Source organism: Phaseolus vulgaris, chromosome 6 (genome assembly GCF_051622355.1).
Source record: "Phaseolus vulgaris cultivar YP4 chromosome 6, ASM5162235v1, whole genome shotgun sequence".
NCBI classification, from domain to species: domain Eukaryota; kingdom Viridiplantae; phylum Streptophyta; class Magnoliopsida; order Fabales; family Fabaceae; genus Phaseolus; species Phaseolus vulgaris.
Window position 1 is genome coordinate 17,772,877 of NC_143503.1, and position 16,701 is coordinate 17,789,577.

The following is a 16,701-nucleotide window of genomic DNA, read 5'->3' on the forward strand; positions in this document are numbered from 1 at the left end:
TTAAAGATACTTTTAAAAAAGTGATACCTTAGTCAGTGTTTTGTTTAAAATTACGTTAGTTCATATTTAAACGTGATTTTAGATTACTCATGTTAATGATTTTTTTTCTTTACACTTTATTGGTAAACGAGACTTGATTCGTCATTAACAATAAAATATTTAATTATATTGCATCTGGTTTTGAAAAAAAAAGTGATTTTGATAACTAAACACTAAATTTAAGAAATTAAAAATTATTTTAGTTTTTTATTTTAATGTTTAGAGACTAAAATATATATTGTTTTATTAGATTTTTTAAGAAAAAAAGTGAAACAAAAACCAGAGTTATTGTACGTTTCAAAAACTAAAAATTTAATTAACTCGTAATAAATTATGCAAAATGAGAAAGTAAAATTATATGTAGTGTTGATTTATTAAAGTAGCTCGTAAATCTAATTTTCCTTTACTAAGTAATAATAAAATACACGTTACTTTTTATTTTATTTTACACATCTCCCCATTTCATAAGCAAAATCCCACCAAATCTATCCATTATATACACCACAATAATCCATCTTTACTTTTTTATCATTAACATCTAATTATTAATTATGATGCTAATCATGTGCAAGATCAAAACATTTGATTCCTCATGCACTTTAAATTATAGAGGGCAATTATGACTTGCATATTAGAAAACTAAACAATTAAGTGCATCAATCTCTAGTTCTATGATATTTAAGGGGTAGTTTTGTTTAGACAGAAAATAAGTGCTTTTAAAAAAAAGTGATTTTTATAAAAGTAGAAATTGTTTTATGTTTATTTTGTTTATGTATTATTTAGATAAACAGTTTAAAGTAACTTATGAAAATAAACAGCTTATTTTAAAAAGTTTAAATAAATATATAAAAAATTACAGTAAGCACTTTTTTATTAAAATAAGTGCTGTTTTTTCATAAAAGAAGTGAAAACAAACATATCATGGTGTGTCCAACTTTTGCATTAACTAACTTATTTGATTTTGGAACACACACAACAGTGGTTTGTTATGATTGAAGCCCTTTCAATTTCTTCTGAGTGATCTTCTTTTGCTTTTCCACAAAAAAGTTGTAGTGTGCTTCCAGACACACTCTTTGAGCCAGAAACAAAAAACCCTTAAAATTTGATGTAAAAGTTGTATTCTAGAGCATGATGGGCACTTAAAGATGTCCATGGATGGTTTAATCATGTCACTAGAGCTGCATGAAAGAAGATTCCAAATCTGGATCAGCTGCCATGTTGGACCCTCTCATTAAGTTCACAAATCAGAGAGATGAAAGTTATGTGAAATGAAAAAAAAGCAAAGTGCAATGGTGAAACTGGTCTCAAAAACCGACACAAAGTGGAACACTAAAAATTAATTGGGTGATGAATCTGTCTGTGGTTAATGGTTATCCATATACAATTTTTTTTTCTACTCCAACAACAACACTTGCTTTTGCTTTTGCTTTTTAAAAGCTAAAGATGACACCAAAGCAGTGTGTGTAAGTGTGTGCGTGAATGTGAAGAAGAAAAAGTGTTGAGGGAAGAGAGAAGGGAAAGAAAGAGAACATTGGATGCTGTTAGTGTTGTGCTAGCTTTCTATGCTCTTCATTAGACAATTCATCTTATCATTCTGTTAGTGTGTTTAACCTTTTAAGGTCTATGAAATGGTGTGATTGCTGTTTCCCTCTCAGAGTGTTTCTGGTTTCTTTCATATCCTACTCCTCTGAGCCACTTCTCTCACAAATGGCTACCCTTTCTTCTTCCAGTTTTGTACCATTTTGCATGCTCTTGTTCCTTGTGTCTCTCACTAGTCCTGCTTATGTTTCTTCAGTTCCACTTTCCTTGAGAAGGCAAGCTTCTATGCTTGTTTCTATGAAGCAAGATTTTGGAGTTGCTAACTCTTCTCTCAGAAGCTGGGACATGTCAAACTACTTGTCCCTTTGCAGTTGGTATGGCATTCAGTGTGACCATGACAACAGGTCTGTGGTGTCACTTGACATATCCGGTTTGAATGCTTCAGGTTCAGTTTCACCTGCCATCACAGGACTCTTGAGCCTTGTGAGTGTGTCACTCCAGGGAAATGGCTTCTCTGGGGAGTTTCCAAGTGACATCCACAAGCTACCAAGGCTGAGGTTCCTCAACATCTCTGTGAACATGTTCAGTGGGAATTTGAGTTGGAAATTCTCCCAGCTAAAGGAGCTTGAAGTGGTGGATGTTTATGACAATGCTTTCAACGGCTCACTTCCTCTGGGTGTCACTGATCTCCCAAAGATCAAGCACTTGAACTTTGGAGGGAACTACTTCTCTGGGGAAATCCCTCTAAGCTATGGAAACATGTGGCAGCTAAACTTTCTGTCCCTTGCAGGAAATGATTTGAGAGGATTCATACCAAGTGAGCTTGGGAATCTCACCAACCTCACTCATCTTTTCTTGGGATACTATAATCAGTTTGATGGTGGAATCCCTCCTCAGTTTGGTAAGCTGACCAATTTGGTTCATCTAGACATTGCAAACTGTGGCTTGACAGGTCCAATTCCTGTTGAGTTGGGAAACCTCAAGAAGTTAGACACTCTCTTCTTGCAAACCAATCAGCTAAGTGGTTCAATCCCTCCCCAGCTAGGAAACTTGACTAGATTAAAAGCTCTTGATCTATCATTCAACATGCTCACAGGAGGCATCCCTGATGAGTTCTCAGCCCTTCAAGAGCTTACCCTCTTGAACTTGTTTATAAACAAGCTGCATGGAGAAATTCCTCACTTCATTTCTGAGCTACCAAACTTGGAGACTCTGAAGCTTTGGCAGAACAACTTCACTGGAGTGATTCCTTCAAATCTTGGCCAGAATGGCAGGTTGGTTGAGCTTGACTTGTCAACAAATAAGCTCACTGGTTTGGTACCAAAATTTCTGTGCCTTGGAAAGAGGCTGAAAATTTTGATTCTGCTCAAGAACTTTCTGTTTGGATCTTTGCCTGAGGATCTTGGTCAATGCCACACACTCCAAAGAGTCCGTTTGGGTCAGAACTATTTAACCGGGCCATTGCCACACGAGTTTCTCTATTTGCCTGAACTATTACTTGTGGAGCTGCAAAACAATTATCTCAGTGGTGGCTTCCCACAATCAGCAAGCAGCACACCCTCCAAACTAGCACAATTGAACCTATCAAACAACCGCTTCTCAGGGTTTCTTCCAGCCTCAATTTCAAATTTTCCAAACTTGCAAATTCTTCTCCTTAGTGGAAACAGATTCTCTGGAGAAATCCCACCAGTTATAGGGAGTTTGAAAAGTATCCTCAAGTTGGATATAAGTATCAACAACTTTTCAGGTACTATTCCACCCGAGATAGGTAATTGTGTCTTACTCACCTATTTAGATTTCAGCCAAAACCAACTATCAGGTCCCATTCCTGTCCAAATTGCTCAAATTCACATATTAAACTATCTTAATGTGTCATGGAACCACCTAAACCAAAGCCTTCCCAAGGAACTTAGGGCCATGAAGGGCTTAACTACAGCAGATTTCTCTCACAACAACTTCTCAGGTTCAATACCCGAGGGGGGGCAATTCTCAATCTTTAATTATACATCCTTTGTAGGTAACCCTCAGCTATGTGGTTATGACTCCAAGCCATGCAACCTTTCTTCAACAGCTACTTTGGAGTCTCAAGAAAAAAAGAGTGCAAAACCAGGGGTCCCAGGGAAGTTCAAGTTCCTTTTTGCATTGGCATTGTTGGGGTGCTCATTGGTGTTTGCAACCTTGGCCATCATCAAGAGTAGAAAGACTAGGAGGCACACCAATTCATGGAAGTTAACAGCATTCCAGAAGCTGGAGTATGGGAGTGAGGACATCATAGGGTGCATAAAGGAAAGCAATGTCATAGGAAGAGGTGGATCTGGGGTTGTGTACAGAGGAACCATGCCAAATGGAGAGGAAGTGGCAGTGAAGAAGCTGTTGGGAATCAACAAAGGATCTTCCCATGACAATGGCCTCTCTGCAGAAATAAGAACATTAGGTAGAATCAGACACAGGTACATTGTGAGGTTGCTAGCATTTTGCTCAAACAGAGAGACCAATTTGCTTGTCTATGATTACATGCCAAATGGAAGCTTGGGGGAAGTCTTGCATGGGAAGAGAGGTGAGTTTCTCAAGTGGGACACCAGGCTCAAAATAGCCATAGAAGCTGCAAAAGGACTTTGTTATTTGCACCATGATTGTTCCCCTTTGATAATCCATAGAGATGTCAAGTCAAACAACATACTTCTGAACTCTGATTTTGAGGCTCATGTTGCTGATTTTGGGCTTGCCAAGTTCATGCAAGATAATGGGGCATCAGAGTGCATGTCTTCCATTGCTGGTTCCTATGGCTATATTGCTCCAGGTACTTACTTTAAATATTCAACTACATATAATTGGAGAATCATGATTGATAACTTCAAGTGGATCTATATCTTCTGTCTCAGTCTATAATTTTCTAGCATCACTAACTTCAAGTTCAACACATTATTACCCAACCCCCTCCCTCCACCTACTAAAAAATATTGTATACTATTGTGCTAGCACACATGGTCTGAACAATTTTTACCTCTACATGAAAATTTTATTAGCTCTTCTTTTCAGCTGAAATTTTTTAGTCCTCAAATTACTTGTTTAGTCCTCAAATTACAGTACCATACTGACATATAAATATGAGACCATGTAACAGTTTTGCCCTCCAAATAAAGTTTGGAAGACATTGTTGTTTAGTGACTAAATTTGGCCAAATGAAATGAGAGAAAATCAACAAGAAGAATGATTATTGAGGCTCTTTTTCCCAAGGATAAAAATCAAAATTCATAGCAAAAAGTTCCATGTATTAAATACACTTCCAATTTATTTTTTGGGTACAATATTCTTTCCCCTCCATAGCCACTGTAGCATGTACTTGGTCTTTTTTTTTGGGACCACAGTGTCCAACACCATGTACGTGGATTCCTAGACTGACTAGTAAAGGCTCCACTAACACAGAGGAATTTCTTTTCACTTTTTTTTTCACGCTAAATGGGTCTGTGCTTGCTTTTTTGCATGCCTTGAAACTACAAACCCTTAAACCAGAACAAACCACAGCCATCCCTTTTTGACCATCTTCATATCAGTAACAGTCACTGAATGCTCATTAACCAAATGCATATATTTTACCCCCAACAAAGTTTCAGAATGAGATCTGTGATTCACTTTCTCAAAACCCCAGATGAAAAAGAAACATGAAGAGTTTAGACACAAGACACAAGTTGGTTACCTTTTAGAAATTTAAATTGCTACTTTGGAAAATTAAAATGAAGCTTTACCCTTTATCTGTAAAATAATGTTGGACTAGTCTTCCTTTAACTTACCCTCTTTTCCCTCATTTATTATTATGCTAAATTAATAATTTGATCCTTTTACCTTGTACCATTCTATTCTACATTAAAATAAAAACTTCAACTTTTATTCCTATTGCAAAGGAAAACCAAGCAAAATCTTACTTGTTGTAATTTGACAATTGACAATGACTGATTTATGAATGTCTTTCATTTAAAAGCTAAAATTTTAGTGTTTTCTTATGTAGGACTAAAATCAGTGACATGGATAGTGACCATTTAACATTATTATATATCTGTGTGTGTGAACATTTAACATTATCATATATGTGTAATATCAAGTTTATTATACAGTCTATAGTGCTACTTTAACTGTTGAAGCTTAAGGTTTGAAATCCAGGTTTTGTTTTACTGATTTTTGTTTATGTTGCAGAATATGCGTACACATTGAAAGTGGATGAGAAAAGTGATGTTTACAGCTTTGGAGTGGTGCTGCTAGAACTCATAACAGGGAGAAGGCCAGTGGGGAACTTTGGGGAAGATGGATTAGACATTGTTCAATGGATCAAGATGCAAACAAATGGGAACAAAGAGATGGTGATGAAGATCCTTGATGAGAGGCTACATCAAATTCCTTTGGCTGAAGCAAAGCAGGTGTTTTTTGTGGCAAAGTTGTGTGTTCATGAACACAGTGTGGAGCGACCAACCATGAGAGAAGTGGTTGAAATGCTTGCACAAGCTAAACAACCAAATACATTTCAAATGCAGTGATCTAGAAAAGTAAAAGAGAACAAGTTAAACAAAAGAAAAGGATGACTACTTCTTTCATACATATGCTTTGTATTGGTTTCTAAACTAGTTTGTCAAATGAAATTTTTATGTTATTTTTCTTTGCCCTTTTACTTTACTAGCACCTCTTCAATGGGTGCAAGAGAGTCACTATAACATGTTATGCATGGAAAATGTAGAATTAATGTTAACCTGTCCATGCTATGTTAAAAGTTTGTATAATACATAGGGATTTTGTTTGGTATGAGAAAACATTTTATGTTCTTACTTTAATTACAAAGATTTGTTGAGATATATATACTACAAGAAAATCATCAAATAGAAACCAATTTTTAGAAACCAAAATAATGAGTTACAATAGTAACTAAATTAGAGACCATTTTAGAAACTAAAACAAAAATTGGTTTCTAAATTAGTTTCTATTATTTTCTATTATTGGTAAATAGTTTCTAAATTGGTATCTAATTAGCAACCAAAGTTTTATCTACCAATTATTTAGTTTCTAAATTTAGTCTTTAATAAATATGGATATATTATATCATAAAATAATTTTTTATTACTTAATAATAAATATATCATATGTAATACCTAAATGTGGATAATCACTACAACAAAATCATGAGATAGAAACCAATTTTATAGACAAAAAATAATTAGTTGTTATAATAACTAAATTAAAAACCAGCTTAAAAACTAAAAATAAATTGGTTTTTAAATTAGTTTTTATTATTGTTAAATAGTTTGTATCTAACTAACTACCAAAATTTTAACTAACAATTATTTAGATTCTAAATTTTGTAGTAAAAATCTTTGTTGCTAATTAGATACCAATTTAGAATCCATTTAACAATAATAGAAATTAATTTAGAAATCAAAAATTTTTTTAGTCTCTAAAATGGTTTCTAATTTAGTCACTATATCAACTAATTATTTTTTGTCTCTAAAATTAGTTTCTATTTCATGATTTTCTTGTAGTAAATACAACAGAAAAGTAATGTTAAATATTTATTTTTTGTAATTTATTAAGTAATTAATTTTAAAAATATTAAGTAATCAAGACAAAAGTAAATTATATATCAAAAGTTAATAGGAGAGGGGGCGATTCAACATAAAAATGAATGATGCACATACTCGTATAAAGATTAAGATATTAATTTCAATTTAACATCTTAAGATAAAGACAATAAACACGTGAGTTTTTCTCTTTGTATGTTGTTATCTTAGTTATCTTTATTCTGTGGAACTTTTAGTTCACATTGAATTTATATTAATCTCTGTTTTAGTCTCTTCAAAATTGAATTACTCTCACTTGAGAGAAAAAATATTGTTTAAGCACAAGTATATCGTAATGATCCTTCTTTTATAGCATAAATCTACAATGAGACTTGTTTTTCTTATAGAGAAGATTTTCAATACAAGAAATTTTCAAATTTTTAAGATTCATGATCACCTACTTTATATCATTTTCATCTAACTCGGTTACCGACTCTTATACTACAAGTGGGTTCTTTGAAAGGGAAATATAACAATAGGCTAAAATTATGACGTTTTTATAAATAAATTCATATTTTTAAATTAAATTTAAAAATATAAATATTTTCGTAAATAGCTCCTAGGAAATTGGTTCATGCACTCAATGCCTTATGTGAAAAGCTTGGACTCATTTTCCTGTCCATGAGTTTTGCTCTATGCAGATTCTATTTATTTTACACACCCACCACCTTTTAATTTATTTTAAAATTGTATATATATAATAAATATTTTAAACAAAAATAATTTCTTAAAAAAAACTATATCAATACTAAATTTTTAATGAGAATGCTGAATTATTTTGAAAATTATAAAATTATTACTAATTAATACTTTAACTTCTAAACCCCCTCTTTGATATTCCCACTTCCAGCCCTTCACTATTTGCAACATGTTTTGAAAAGCTTGGGCTATTCTGTTGCCCATGAGTTTTGCTCTATGCAGCTCCTATTTATTTTATACATTCATCAATTTTTAATTTCTTTTAAAATCATATATATATATATATATATATATATAAATTTAAACAAGTAATTTCTTAAAAGAACGTACTAAATTTTTAATGAGAATGCTTAATTATTTTGAACATTCTAAAATTACTACGAATTAATACTTTAACTTTTCAGACCTCTTCTCTTTGATGTCTCACTCCCAGCACTTTACTATTTGCAACATGTTTTAAAAAATTTGGGTCCATTTTGCTGCCCATCAGTTTTGCTCTATGTCATCCCTATTTATTTTGTACACCCACCAGCTTGGGCCCATTCAGCACCATCTTTTGTCAAGCACATTCAACTGGACCATGATTTTTCCTATTTGTACCACCCTAGATACACTACAAAATCTGCTTTCAAAAGCTAATTATGAAACAAAATTCCCCAAACCAAACTTTACTCTCACGTAACTCACATAAATTTCCACAAAATTATCAAACCAAAGAATAAAATGAAACAATCATAAACAACAAAATTTACTAAACCAAACCAAACCGTACAGAAAAATTATAAATAGAAACATTCATAACCAAAATCAAACTGAATCTAACAGCTCAAAATGAAACTTCGCCAATTAAAAAGGAAGAGGGAGCTGGAGCTGGAATGATGGAGGTGAACGTGGTGGAGCTTACTGAAATGAAGATGTATCGGTCGGACACTGGACGACCAAGTCAAGTAACATTCACAATATAAATGCGTAATAAAGAAGCAGTTGTAACTGAAGTTGAATGAGTCAAGGACATACTTTAAGATACACTCCCATGATTTCAGGAAGTCACTATGCACGTTCTGATGACCACTACACACGTTTTGGTGAATTGATTACCTAGCCCACACAAGTGGGGGCCCAAGTCAACCTATAAATAAGATTCCTAAAGGGGGAAAAGGTACGTTTTTTCAGATCCTAAGGAACACACCCATTATACTAGCACTAACTTGAGCGTCGAAGTGCAATCGCAAGTACCCCCGACCGGTGGAGCACACACACAACGAGAGGAAGAGCCTCGAAGGATTAGGAGATTACCAACACGACAACGAATTGTGTACCAGTGGATAAATATTACCTAGGCCCCGTCATCTATACAGGTACAGAAGAAAAAAAATGAGATTTAAAAAAATAAAGAGAAGCAACAGAGAAAGGGAGAGAAGAGATCAATGACTTTGGAGGCAAACTTTGACAGAGCGACCAGTGGGACTGCGACGGAGGCAGTGCGGGGTTAAGACTATAGTCAGAGGAAAACATGGGCTCGAGAGAGTGAAGAGAGATAAATTAGGTTTTTAAATTGGGGATTTAGAATTTGAGGGAAATTGAATGCGGGAGAACGAAATTTCGCTATAAATTAAAGAATTTGTGTCGGTCAAGGCTGAGGTCGAAGGACGTAAACATTGAAACACACTTCACATCGACCGTGACCGGTGCAAAAGAATGAGGGGACACATTTTGCGTCGATCACGCAAAAGGACGCGGGGACACACTTTACATTGTCCTCAGCTGACGAAAAACGACGTAACATTTACTCCCACTTTACGTACGCCTAATCGATGCAAAAAAATTCACTTCTTTTAGGGTCGGCTAGACCTAAACATATCTATAGTTTTATTTAATTCTCAACTCAAAGTTTCATTATAAATATAATTAATAAATATTACATTAAATTTATATTTTTATAAATTATTTCAAAATAAATAAATCAATCAAATTTAATGGATATTTAATTCACCATTTTCATAATATTTTGAACATTTATTTAAATCTTGATAAACTAAAATATAAGTTTAAGCAAAATAATTTAATTCATACAACGAAAATAAATAAAAAAATCAAACTAAACATTGGATTGGAAAGACCTTCAATGTTATAAAAACATTCAATGTTAGATTTGTTATTGTTCAGTTCATTTATTCTTGTTTGGAAAGACAACTCGATTGAGTGTGTGATATCCAAATGCTTTGGAAAAATATGAAATCGTTTATAAGTGTTGATTAATTGATTTCACAATCAAGGTAAATTGGATTATCCAAGATGAAAACATATGCAATTCTATTTTTTCTTGGAATTTGGAGAAAAAAATATGCTAAGTAGTCCAAATTTCCTATAATGGCATATTTAAGAAGTAAGCCTAGTAAAATCACTAGATGTCAAAGACCTATTATTCATGCAATCAGGATATTTTATGTGGTACAACATCTATGCTTCTTAATAGGAGGTCAATGACATACAATAAATGAAGCTAAATCTATGAATTTGTCCTTGAGTGCATTGAGGGACTGTATTAACACACTTATAGGGAATAATGCACATGTGCCATTTTGTAACTCAAAACTTACTATATTATTATGTGATTCATTTGGAGGTCAGATTCAGTGAGTATAAGATTTCATGTTTTCTTTTTGTTAATTTCTTTTATTACTATTACTATATTTACATTAAAAATTCCAATTATTGCATGTTGTGTCCTAAATGGTTGATTTTAAAACACACTAGTATCCTGGATTTGTCACATGTTCTTGCATAAGTGAATGGAAGGGAGGTCCGATAATTAAAGAATAATTTTGTTATAGATTCAATTTGCATTTATAAAACACATGGTGAAGTTTTGGACACTTTGCGTATTGCAGTAATCTAACAATTAATGTTTGTATATATATTTTGTGGATAAATCTTTAAAATAACTTTGTACTTCATTTATCATAAGTCACCTCTTTTGAACTATAATGAATATCAAAGAGAAATATCTAGTTCAAAATAAATTGTTCCTCTATACATTACAAATATTATGAGATTCATATTTTCTTAAAGTTACCAAAACAAGGTTTTATCTTGACTTTTTCTTTTCTTAGGTTTACTTTCAAATTTTATCACAATAATTGATTATTTTATTTTTAAATACATACACTAAATACTCCATGTTAATTTTATATCTCTAAATTTATACATGTTTTATATTTTATATAACACTTTTGCAAAAGTTAAATAAGTATTTTTTTCTTTACTCAATTATTATTTTTCTATTTTTTTCAATTCTTTCTTAAACCTTTTTCAAATAATTTTAATATTAAACACTTTAATCAACTAAATAAGTTATATTTAATTAACTTATATCAAAATTTAAATTTCACTCCAAAATAAATTATTCAAAACTAAAATATTTATTACAATATTATAAATTAAAAAATTTAAAATAAATAAATCTATACATATAATAAAATAAATTAAAAAGGGTCATGACACATCAAATAATAATTTTTTTTTTCACATGTATCGTCAACCATACTACAAATTATTTTTGCCCCATGCATATTTTTATTTTTTTGCTCCTCCATGTGGACATCTAAGGTGACCGAGACATAATTCCAGACTTGAAGACCCATGACAAGAGGTGGTTAATCTTTTGGAGACCCAATTGTCGAATGACCAACATTTTAAAAAGACCAAGTTGATTACATGCACAACATGCTTGGATTATTTGAATAAAAAAATATTATTATTTTGCTTGGAGTTAGGATTTGAACCCAAAATCAATTAAAAAGTATCAACTTAGCCACTAGGACAAATGATCATTTATCTTGAAATATAGAGATTGTATTTTTATTTTGTTTACTTACAAACGAGATAAGACATATAACTAAATTTTTATTTATACAGTTTTGGAATTTAGAATAAGGATGAGTGTTTTTGACAATTTAATAGAGAAAATATATCTCTGTTAGGATTTTTCCATGCATCTTGTGATTTTATCAAGAATTTACCAATTCTTGTGGCGATAATCCTTAGGCTTATCAAAACTTGTTTGTGACACCTTCCTCTATCTAGATTTTCATTGTTATTGTTTTTAATTGATTCCATTCTGTAACCCTAAATTCCTAATTCTTCTGTTAGTTCTATTTGGAATCATATCATATTGTTAGTTCTAATTGGAATCATATCATTTGGTATCAGAGCAAACGTTAGAGTGATAATACGATTGTGCCTTTTGTTTCTTTTTCCCTCATCACTGTTCACGATATTGTTCATCTTTTTTTTAAAAAGAGGAAAATAGAAAAAGAAGAAGAGGAAAACAAAGAAAAAAAAGAAGAATAAGAAGAAAAGAAAAATAGAAAAAAAGGAAGAAGAGGAAAACAGAAAAAAGGAATAGCAATCATCCAATGCATACTTCCTGTCTGTTAAAAGTCCTAAGTTTCAAGTGTCTTACATATTTTGTTTTTTTCTTTCTTTATATATTGAAATTGTCTTGCTTGTTTGTTGGTAGCGAATTTTTTTTTTTCACTACTTTTCTTTCATTGATGTTAAAATATCAAACTTTTATTTTAAGCTTGTGATTGCTACCATTGAAAGCGGTTCTTGATTATTTGATTGCTTGATTCTTGTAAGAATCTTAAGTTAGAGAATGAGTGGTAAAAGGCAGTGTGATCATTAAAAAGAGCCTTGTTGTGTGAAACACGAGTGTGGAGTGTAAACACGTGAGAAAGTGGTTTGAGGCCTAAAGTTATTATTATTTTTAATCCGTTTACTTGAGCATGGCAAGGAAATGCCAAATAGTGGACTTTCACAAATACAAATGCAAGCCTTAACACAACATTTGGAGAGACTAATGAAATACCAAAGTGATGGACTCCATGAGAGGTTGAATCAAATGGAGCAGGCACAACAAGAAAATCATGGAGATAGGAGGAGAAGAGAGAATGAGGGAGAACAAAAACAATTGAGATTTGAGGGGATAAGATTAAATATTCCCACATTTGAAGGGAAGAGTAATCCTGAAGCTTACAAGGAGTGGGAGATTAAAGTAGAACATGTGTTAGCTTGCTGTATAATGAGGAGCAAAAGATGAAGTTGGTAGTAGCTGAATTTTCAGATTATGCCTTAACTTGGTAGAATAAAGACCAAAGGGAGAGAAATAGATAGATCCCATGGTGGACTCTTGGATTGAAATGAAAAGGATTATGAGAAAAAGATATATTCCAACAAGCTACCATAGGGATTTGCAACTCAAACTTCAAAGAATGACTCAAGGGAATAGAAGTGTGGAAGAGTACTTTAAAGAGATGGAGGTGACCATGATTAGATCTGGAGTGAATGAAGAAAATGAAGCAACCATGACTAGGTTTTTGAATGGATTGAACCATGATATTAGGGATGTTGTGGAGCTGCAAGAGTGTGTTGACATGGAGGATTTGTTGCACAAGGCTAACCAAGTAGAACAACAACTCAAGAAAAAAAGAATCATGAGGAGGAGTTCTAACAATCATAATAATTCCTTTTGGAAGGATAAGGTTATGAAGGATAAAGGAGTTCCCTCAAGTTCAGCCACATTTTCAAGTGGGAAGTCACCTAATAAGTATAATAATTCACCACCTAAAAGGAAGACAAGTGAGGTAAAATGTTTCAAATGCTTGGGAGGAAGACTTTATGCTTCAGAATTTCCAACAAAAAAGAACATGATCATGTTATCAAATGGACAAATAGACAGTGAACCTTCAAGTGAAGAAGAGAAGGAAGAAGTAGAGATGGACTTGGATGCATTGGAGGGTGATTTGTTGATTATTTGGAGGCTTATGGGAAGCAAAATGCAAGCTTTGGACCAAACCCAAAGGGAAAATATTTTCCATACTAGATGTTCCATTCAAGGGAAAATATGTTCACTCATAGTTGATGGAGGAAGTTGCACCAATGTAGCAAGCTCAAGACTAGTTTCCAAATTGAATTTGGAGACAAAACCCCACCCAAGGCCATACAAGTTTCAATGGCTTAGTGAAAATGGAGAGATGAAAGTGAGCAAGCAAGTGGAGGTGAACCTATCCATAGGACAATATAATGACAATGTCTTGTGTGATGTGGGTCCAATGACAGTTTGACACCAAAGCTATCCATGATGGTTTCACCAATAAAATCTCTTTCATGCACAATAACAAGAAGATCATTCTCAAACCCTTATCTCCTAGAGAGGTGTGTGAGAATCAAATGAAATTGAGAGAAAATAAAGTCCAAAAGAAAAGAGAAGAGTGAAACACCTAAAAAGAGAGAAACACATGAGAGAAAATGAGTGGATTACTGAAAGTGAATGAAGTGAAAAAGTTGCCACTTTCTAGAAAAACCTCTTTATGTACTTTATTGCAAAAAAAACACTTTGGTTGCTGACGATTCTAACCAAATTAATTTTCTTCCTAGTGTTGATTCTCTTTTGTAGGAGTTCAAGGATGTGTTTCCAAATGAAATTGCTAGAGGACTCCCACCTCTAAGGGGAATTGAACACCACATTGACCTTCTTCTAGGAGCATCTTTTCCTAATGGGTTAGCTTATAGAAGCAACCTTCAAGAGACAAAGGAGATCTAAACTCAAGTTGAAGAATTGATGAACAAAGGATGGGTACAAGAAAGCATGAACCCATGTGTTGTTCCAGTAATCTTGGTGCCTAAAAAGGATGGTTCTTGGAGGATGTGCATAAATTGTAGAGCAATAAATAACACTACCATTAAGTATAGACACATTATTCCCAGGTTAGATGATTTATTGGATGATTTATAAGAGATGTGTTGATTGCTACTCTTGAAACAAAACTGTTTGGTCTTGAAATTTTAAAAGAAATGTATCCACATGATTCTGAATTTGCTGAAATCTTTAATGCTTGCACAAAGTTTAGCATCAACGGATATTTTAGGAACAATGGCTATTTGTTTAAGGAGAAAAGATTGTATATTCTTAAACGTTCTATTAGAGATCTTTTAGTAAGAGAAACACATGAGGGAGAGTTAATGGGACACTTTGGGGTTCAAAAGACCTTTGACACTTTGTGTGAACATTTTTATTGGCCTCACATGAAATGTGATGTGCAAAAGTTTTGTGAAAATTCCATTACTTATAAAAAGGCCAAATCAAAAGTCAAACTTCATGGTTTATACACTCCTTTGCATGTTCCTGATAGTCCTTGGATTGATATTTCAGTGGACTTTGTATTGGGTTTGCCACAGACTAAAGGAGGGAAAGATTCTTTTTTTGTGGTTGTTGACAGATTTTCCAAAATGGCTCATTTTATTCCTTGTAAAAAAGTTGATGATTTTTGCCATGTAGCTGACTTGTTTTTCAGGGAGGTAGTAAAACTTCATGGACTACCAAGAAGTATTATGAGTGATAGGGATACAAAATTCCGAAGTTACTTTTGGAGGACATTATGGGATAAGTTAGCTACCAAGCTTCCGTTTTCAATTATTTGTCATCCCCAAACAGTTGGACAAACAGAGGTAGTTAATAGAACTTTTGGTACCTTATTTAGAACTATTTTGAAAAAAAAAATTGAAAGCTTGGGAATTATGTTTACCTCATATTGAGTTTGCTTACAATAGGGTTGTTCATAACATAAATTGTTCTCCATTTGAAATTGTGTATGGATTAAATCATTTAACTCTATTAGACTTGTTACTTATGCCTAACATTTTTGTTTTAAAGCATAATTGAAAAAAAAAATTTGAAGGTTATTCTAAACAAGCTAACAAAGGAAGAAAGAAAGTAATCTTTGAGCCTGGGTACACATGAGGAAAGAAAGGTTCCCTAAACAAACTCTAACCTAGAGGGGATGGATCTTTCCAAGTGTTAGAAAAATTACAATGTGAATAACACTTTTTTCTAAAGAGGGGAGGGAATGATGTGGACATCCAAGATGAGGAGGAACATGACAAAGACATGAGAAGAAGAAGGTTTGGAAAGGCCCAAGAGGCATTGTAGCATAAGGTGACTAATCTTTTGGAGGCCCAATTGTTGAATGACCCACATTTTAAAAAGACTAAGTTGATTACATGCACAACATGCTTGGATTATTGGAATATTATTATTTTGCTTGGAGTTTGGATTTGAACTCAAAACCAGTTAGAAAGTATCAACTTAACCACTAGGACAAATGATTCTTTCTTGAAATATAGAGATTGTATTTTTATTTTATTTACTTACAAATGAGACAAGACCTATAACTAAATTTGTATTTATACACTTTTGGAATTCAGACTGAGGATGAATGTTTTTGGCAACTTAATAGAGATAATGTATCTCCGATGGGGTTTTTAATTGATTTCATTCTGTAACCCTAAATTCCTAATTCTACTGTTAGTTCTACTTGGAATCATATCATACTGTTAGTTCTATTTAGAATCATATCACTCACAACATTTTATTGCTTCAGCTTTTTGTGGGTTTGGCCGACGCAATTTGTGTCCTTCTCTTGACCGACTCAAATGTTACGTGACTAATATCTCATTTTCTTGTAGTGCATTACATTAATTTTAGTCACAGATATAACAAGAAAAAAAAAGTAATTTTACTTTTAATAGAAACATTCAGAACATGAAATGAGTAACTTGTGGTTCATAATAACTTTTCATACATAGAACTAAAACTAAAAGTCGATTGAATGGAAATTGAATAAATGGTGATGAAGTGGTATAATAGATAACTTAACAGAGTGCCTAGCACCTAGAACATATAGAATTAGCAGTTTGAGAGAGGGAGGAAGTGAAAGTAGCAGAAACTGAAGCTAGAAATGAAAGGACAGAAACAAAAGAC

At 32.9% G+C, this 16,701-nt stretch overlaps 2 protein-coding genes across 2 annotated transcripts; both read left to right on the forward strand.

The window, feature by feature from the left end:
• Window positions 1-992: 992 nt before the first annotated feature.
• On the forward strand, window positions 993-6,398 carry BAM3 (Leucine-rich receptor-like protein kinase family protein). Its single transcript, XM_068638623.2, has 2 exons — window positions 993-4,378; window positions 5,770-6,398. Exons 1-2 carry the CDS (start codon window positions 1,663-1,665, stop codon window positions 6,105-6,107), a joined length of 3,054 nt encoding a protein of 1,017 aa, XP_068494724.1. The 5' UTR covers window positions 993-1,662; the 3' UTR covers window positions 6,108-6,398.
• A 6,662-nt stretch (window positions 6,399-13,060) lies between these two features.
• On the forward strand, window positions 13,061-15,870 carry LOC150027230 (uncharacterized). Its single transcript, XM_090303882.1, has 5 exons — window positions 13,061-13,939; window positions 14,001-14,096; window positions 14,338-14,441; window positions 14,678-15,389; window positions 15,778-15,870. Exons 1-5 carry the CDS (start codon window positions 13,061-13,063, stop codon window positions 15,868-15,870), a joined length of 1,884 nt encoding a protein of 627 aa, XP_090160008.1.
• Window positions 15,871-16,701: the final 831 nt, after the last annotated feature.